Source organism: Ctenopharyngodon idella, chromosome 19, assembly GCF_019924925.1.
Source record: "Ctenopharyngodon idella isolate HZGC_01 chromosome 19, HZGC01, whole genome shotgun sequence".
NCBI classification, from domain to species: Eukaryota; Metazoa; Chordata; class Actinopteri; order Cypriniformes; family Xenocyprididae; genus Ctenopharyngodon; species Ctenopharyngodon idella.
Window position 1 is genome coordinate 1,518,482 of NC_067238.1, and position 7,434 is coordinate 1,525,915.

The 7,434-nt window shown below is 34.9% G+C and overlaps 2 protein-coding genes across 2 annotated transcripts in view; both read left to right on the forward strand.

Moving 5' to 3' along the window:
• Positions 1-7,434, forward strand: part of rnmt (RNA (guanine-7-) methyltransferase) — a 210,518-nt gene that overhangs the window by 24,982 nt on the left and 178,102 nt on the right. The window lies entirely within an intron of this gene.
• On the forward strand, positions 509-6,525 carry psmg2 (proteasome (prosome, macropain) assembly chaperone 2). Its single transcript, XM_051873120.1, has 7 exons — positions 509-708; positions 833-1,004; positions 1,111-1,169; positions 1,739-1,857; positions 2,890-3,063; positions 3,148-3,268; positions 6,246-6,525. The coding sequence occupies exons 1-7, from the start codon at positions 652-654 to the stop codon at positions 6,324-6,326; spliced, it is 783 nt and encodes a 260-aa protein (XP_051729080.1). The 5' UTR covers positions 509-651; the 3' UTR covers positions 6,327-6,525.

The window sequence follows — 7,434 nt, forward strand, 5'->3', positions numbered from 1 at the left end:
TATAGCATTGTGCATCCAAAGCGGTGCATAAAATAGCTTTGTTTTAAATTTTAAGGAGTTAAATGTTTATATGTATGAAATACTTGACTTCTCTTCTTAGATGTTTTTTAGTGCAAATATAACTTTCACCATATAGAGGACCTGAATACAGAAACTTCCAAAAGATCTATAATAATAATAATAATAATAATAATAATAATAATAATATGGTAATTAACAACAACAACAACGATTATTATAATAATAATAATAATAATAATTATTATTATATATTTTTTATATTAAAAATTTGTTTAGCTGGTAAATTTGCTGGCTAAAGACTTTTATTGACTTTTATTTTGACACGTTTGACAAGTTTCTATCGCAATAAATGCTTGTAACGGCCAAATTATTGTCTCTTAAGGTATGATAAAAATTTAAATATCGTTATGTTTGTTACAATGTTTTGCTTTCAAAACTGGTCAATATACACATCGCAAATGAATAATTTTTGATTGTTTTTATTCAGGCATCAGGCTGTCCCGGAGAGCCATGACGCAGTAACGTCAGGTCCTTTTTCTCACAGCGCAGGAAATTGAAAGTAAAAATCACTACAGATCCACTGCAATTCATCTAAAATTATCTTCTAAATTAGATATAAACCGTTTAAAAATGTTCGTTTCGGCGGGGGATGCTGTTCCATCTTTTAAAGGCTTTACGTTGATAATGGTAAGTAAGTTATTTGCCGTCATTAGTATTTTAGCTTCATCATCAACATACAAACTCATGTGATCCTCTGTATGCTGCAGTTATCAAACATTGAGCTACTTATAATTGTTTGTCATGTGCATAGCCAGCAGTATCTGTTGGAAATGTGGGACAGCTCGCCGTGGATCTCCTCATCTCAACATTAGATATGCCCAGAGTGGGATACTTCCACACGGACTGTCTGATTCCCATGGTTGGGAACAACCCGTATGCAACATCCACTGAGGATGCTGCCCAGCTCAGCACCAACGCAGAGGGTAATGGGATACTATAGCTTTAACCTTTAATTCCTGAGAATCATATTTTCTTACACCTCCAATTCTTGCATGTACAGTGGCTAATGTTTTGAATGTGTTTGTGCAGTTTACTCCCACAGTGACTTAAAACTGGCTGTCCTGCAGATAAGAACACCCATCATCCAGGTTAGTGGTGTGCATTTATACAAGTTTACACTTTATTGGAGGTGTACAATTTAGTGGTCGACCGATATGAGTATGAGTTTTTGATGGCTGATGCCAATATCTTGCTGATATTGCAGAGAGTTTCAATACTTTTAGATATCACAACCTCCAAATATGATTTAATGGCATACTAAATATTTAGCGGAAGCTATATATTTTAATGAATAAAGACCCCATTAATATTGAGAAAAAATAATATTATAAATATGTTAAGTATTTTTTGGTAAACATTTAGTTTCTATTATGTTACATCATTATGATTTTTAACTCACTACAGTATTATAGTACTATATTGATATATTTTAATCAATTTATTTATTTAAACCAAAGTAATATATAAACATTATGTATTTGTTTATTTATTTAAAAATTTTTTTTATCTTAATGTTTTTTTTATATATGAAACAGAAAAACTTTCAGCTGATGGCGATAATTATAAAATGCCAAATACCGTACAATATATTAGTCACCCACTAAGACAATATTTTTTATTTCAGTTGCACATGACTGCTGTTTACTGTTTATTTTAGACAAAGGTCAGATCATTCCGAAAGCTGATTGTTTCCTGGATCAAGAGTAGTGGATTCCTCAGAAGTGTGCTGCTGTCCAGCAGTCACGCTTATCAGAGAGACGACCAACAGCTTCATGGGTAATGAAATAGTGAGGACAGATAGATAGAATGTAAATAACGGCCAAGTATTTGTGGTACACAAAATTGTATAAATGTGATTGTATTAGTTAAGTTAATTTTCTGGTCTTTGTATTAAATAACATATCAAACTTCATGGCATGTATTTTAATTGGTTAGTTTACCCAAAAATGAAAATAATGTCATTTATTACTCACCCTCATGTCATTTCACACCTGTAAGACCTTCGTTAATCTTAGGAACGCAAATTAAGATATTTTTGTTGAAATCCGATGGCTCAGTGAGACCTGCATAGCCAGCAATGACATTTTCCCTTTCAAGATCCATTAATGTACTAAAAACATATTTAAGCGTTATGAATCAGCGGTTTGGAGCGCCAAAGTCACGTGATTTCAGCAGTTAGGCGGTTTGAAACGCGATCCGAATCATGATTCGACACACTGATTCATAATGTTCTGAAGCTTCACGAAGCAGTGTTTTGAAATTGGCCATCACTATATAAGTCGTTATTTTGTTTTTTTGGCACACCAAAAATATTATCATCGCTTTATAATATTAATATTGAACCACTGTACTCACATGAACTGATTTAAATATGTTTTTAGTACATTAATGGATCTTGAGAGAGGAAATGTCATTGCTGGCTATACAGGCCTCACTGAGCCATCGGATTTCAACAAAAATATCTTAATTTGTGTTCTGAAGAAAAACGAAGGCCTTACAGGTGTGGAACGGCATGAGGGTGAGTAATTAATGACATATTTTCATTTTTGGGTGAACTAACCCTTTAAGGTAGCACACACATTTTTCAATTAAGATGTATGTTTTAAATGAAAAAAACAATATACTATACAATTTTATTATGCCTCAAACTTTAGTAGATGATTCTCTACATCTATGTGAACTTGAGGAGAACTGACTTAAGTTCAGACATCGACTAAAAGCACTAAAACACCAGATGATTCAAATATTTTTGTATCAGTAGTATTTAAATGCTTGTGTTGCTGATGTCCACGTTGTCTTGTTGAGCAGCACTCCTCTGCGGTACCTGCTGAGCCCGTCTCTGCAGAAGGAGGAGGGCCAGAGGGTGGAGGAGCTGGGCTGGAGGGAGATGGAGAGAGTCAGCATGTTCCCTGGGATCTCTGACTCAGAGCAGCGGCTCTATATTCCTGGAGGAGGAGTGACCAAAGCCCTTTACACAGACTGGTAAAAACCGTCATAAATTCGAAAAATGATCAAATCTACAATTGTGAATTCGGCCAATAGAGTTTTTTTTTTTTGTCTTGTCAGCTGCACAGAGGACATCCCTATGGCAGTTGTGCTGATCTTCTGCTCAGAAGGGGACAACATCCCTGATGCATTTGCTCTCATCAACCATCTCAATGACTGGCTTCATCTGCTGGAAAAACCTGTAAGTGTGTGAGAAAATATACTGAATCTGAACAAAGACTATAGATAAAGAAAGACGGTTTACTCCTATTAGTTGGGAGAAACTGCAATGTGCAATATGGCAGAATACGTCCCGCCTTCGAAGTAAAAGAGCCAATCGCTGATTGATAAAGCCATTGCGTCACTGCAGCTGCCTTTAGAGGCTCCAGTTCCCATAGAAACCTGAGTCTCGCTCTTAGGACTGCACATGCGCATTGGCTCGTCTAGCCTGAAGAATAAACTTTTTTTTAACGCTATTTGAGCATAAGAAACAACATTTATGGGACAGTCCATGTCAGATTTTGTTACTGATTTGAAATGTTATTTAATTGTGAGTTTGCCAAGCAGTTTTTGAGATTTCAGGATTCTCCCATTCAAATAGATAGGACTTGGTCTTCGATGCCCGAAATAGCTGCCCGGAGGCGTTGCAAATATGGCCACCGAGTGAACAGACTTTCCTTAAAAGGGACTTTGATCTGAATAATGGTAATGAAACAAACGGAGTATCTGCAGTGTTTTTAAAATAAAATTGAAGGCATTTTAAGACCTGCACAAATTAAATTAATACCATATGAGTGGAGTAGGGCAATGTCTATGGTAAAATACTAAACCCTAAAATGACTGTTAAAAGCCAGTCTAAAAAAACTTTACAGTTCAAATAGGTTTTGACAAAAAGAAAGGGTAACACTTTACAATAAGGTTCATTAGTTAACATTAGTTAACTAAATTAGTTAACATGAACTAATAATGAACTGCATTTATTAATCTTTGTTAATGTTAATTTCAACATTTACTAATACATTATTAAAATCAAGAGTTGTATTTGTTAACATTAGTTAATGCACTGTGAACTAACATGAACAAACTATGAACTGCTGTATTTTTATTTACTAACGTTAACAAAGATTAACAAATAGAGCAACAAACGTATTGCTCCTGGTTAGTTCATGTTAGTTAATACATTAACTAATGTTAACAAATTAACTATAACTATTGTAAAGTGTGACCAAACAAAGTTTTATAAAATGATAAAAAAAAATGAATTTCACATGTCAGACTTTAAACAAATTTTTAAGAACAGGGATGATACATACAGACACACACCTTATTATCCTGATTTAGAATGCACATTAGATTCTTGTCGATCAACCAGTTAACATTTATAACAACACGTGTATGCTGCGTAAAAATATGGGTTGATTTTCGCATTGGTCTGAACAAAAAGAGCAGAAGGAAAATTCATTCTCTGCTAGTAATGCGACAAGTTTGCAGTTATGACATAAAAGTAAACATTGTTATAATTCATTAACAGTAGACCATAAGCAGTCGCTTGGCTTAAATGTGGGTTATTCATTGATTACAAACTGCAAGGATGTAGAATGTGCGCAACTATGCCGTGTTTTTACTTTGAAATGCGTAGAACTCATGTTTATTTCATTTAATCATCATCTTTTGTAGTTTAATCATCACATTAAAGGGATGAAAATCATCCCATGATTTACTCACCCTCAAGCCATCCTGGGTGTATATGACTATCTTCTTTCAGACGAACACAATTAGAGATACAGTACTGTGCAAAAGTCTTAGGCCACCACCAGCTTGTTTTCCGTTCAATTTAGGTTTAAGAGAGCCAGGTTCCTGCTATTGCTTAAGTGTAAGGGAAGGTCACTAAATACTTGCCACTTTAGCCTATAAAAGCTGTTTTTTCTGACTTTTAATACTGCATACAAATTTACTGTATTTTCTGGTTATATTCTAATAAAGAGACTGAGAAATGATTATATATGGTTATTATATCTTTGCTAAAACAACATCTAAAGGTGGCCCAAGACTTTTGCACAGTACTGTATATTTAAAAATATCCTGGCTCTTCCAAGCTTTATAATGGTAGTGAATGGGGGTCGAGATTCTGAAGCCCAAAAAATGCATCCATCCGGCATAAAAATAATCCATACAGCTCTAAGAGGTTAATAAAGTCCTTCTGAAGCAAAGCGATGGGTTTTTGTAAGAAAAATATCCATATTTAAAACTTTATAATCTAAAATAACTAGCTTCCGGCAGACAACCGTACACATGCTGTGCAAGTCGGCTTGCGGCACAAAAGTAACTACTGATGTGATGTATGACAAAGGATGTAGGAGTATTGTAAGCTTGATTGAGATGCCTCTCGCGGCTTAAACAAATAGGGCTGTGCAACTAACTCAAACTTATATCGAAATCCTCAAACATTTCTCTTTAAAATTTCTTGCTTTAGACTTCTAATTTGTGACTGGTGTTTTGTTTTGCTCTATCCTCTGAGCTTCCGCGTTCATCATTGCTTCATGCGCCGGGTCAGGGGTTACTCTTCCGCCGCAAATCGATATTTTTCTTACTAAACCCATCGCTTTGCTTCAGAAGGCCTTTATTAAACCCCACTGGAGTCGTATGGACTATTTTTATGATGGATGGATGTATTTTTTAAGCTTTAAAATCTCACCCCCCATTCACTACCATTATAAAGCTTGGAAGAGCAAGGATATTTTTAAATAGAACTCCGATTGTGTTCATCTGAAAGAAGATAGTCACCAAGGATGGCTTAAGGGTGAGTAAATCATGGGATAATTTTCATTTTTGGGTGAACTAACCCTTTAAGCCATATTGCGATTCCTGTTTCTTCCTTCCCCAAATTTATGACCTCTTAAAATTATAATTAAGACTTTTATTATACCTTTTAACATATTTAAGACTTTTTATGGCCTTAACTTTGATGAAACTTAAAGACTTTGGGGACCCATGGGGAAATGAGATCTGGTTATTATAAAAGAAAAATGTGCAGAAGCACCATTGAATGGAATTTCAAAACTTATTGTTGAGCATGGCACATTTCCTTAGGAGGATGTGGTTACATAATTTCAGAAGTGAAAGGTTTTTTTCCGCATAGATAGTGTTGCTGTTTTGTTAATGGTGATATTTTCTCTTAGACGCAGGGCTCAGTGCAGTGGAGGGTTCCTCCCTCATGGAGGCTGCTGTTCGGCAGCGGGATCCCACCTCTTCTTTTCTGAAGCGTGGCTGAAAAGCATCATGTTTGCGTCTGGACATGCTTTTTGCAACTTTGCTGAACTGTAGGTGTGACCGTTTAAAACATTAATCAGAGAATCACTGATGTTGAGCTGTCAAACTGCACAAAGCGTTATATACATTTTGCTTGTAAATAAGTGAAATAGTACAGAAATAATAAACCGTAACATTATTTTTGGCAAATTGTGTGTCCTGTGTCGTTTTTTCTTATTATGCTAGTCATGCTGATACTTTTTCATCTCTCTCCACCCACCAGTTGATGACAGAATTAGTTCTGGCTTTCTTCCACTTGTTTCCCGGCAGTGTAGCAGTTCTTGTAATGTGACGTAGCTCTAAACCTGCTGTGACCAGTTGTGTGTGACTCTGTTCTTGTGGGAAGAAAGTGAAAACATTTAAAGCCCCTTCTACACAGTTTGACCATGCTTTCATTGTTGGTGCACCAAGAATTACCACATTAAAAGCGTCAAGTCATGTCCCATCGTCACTGTCTTAAAACCACACAGCACACAGTGATGGAAATTAAATATTATCATGGGCTTAATGTAACAAAAGTGGTAAAAAAAAATGTCCAGGTCATATACTACTGTTTGGGGGCAGTAAGATTTTTACTTTATGAAATTTATCAAAAGTGACAGTAAAGACAATGGTTACAAAAGATTTCTATTTCAAATAAATGCTGCTCTTTTGAACTTTGTATTTAACTAATCCTGAAAAAAAGTATCACCGTTTCCACAAAAATACTAAGCAGCACAACTCTTTTCAACATTGATGATAAATGTTTCTTAAGCAGCAAATCAGCATATTAGAATGATTTCTGAAGGATCATGTGACACTGAAGATGGATGATGAAAATTTTGCCATCATAGGAATAAATTGATAAAAAAAAGTGTGTGTATGTGTATATATATATATATATACACATACATACATACATACATACATACATATATACACATACATACAGGTGCTGGTCATATAATTAGAATATCAAAGTTTTTTTATTTCACTAATTCCATTCAAAAAGTGAAACTTGTATATTATATTCATTCATTACACACAGACTGATATATTTCAAATGTTTATTTCTTTTAA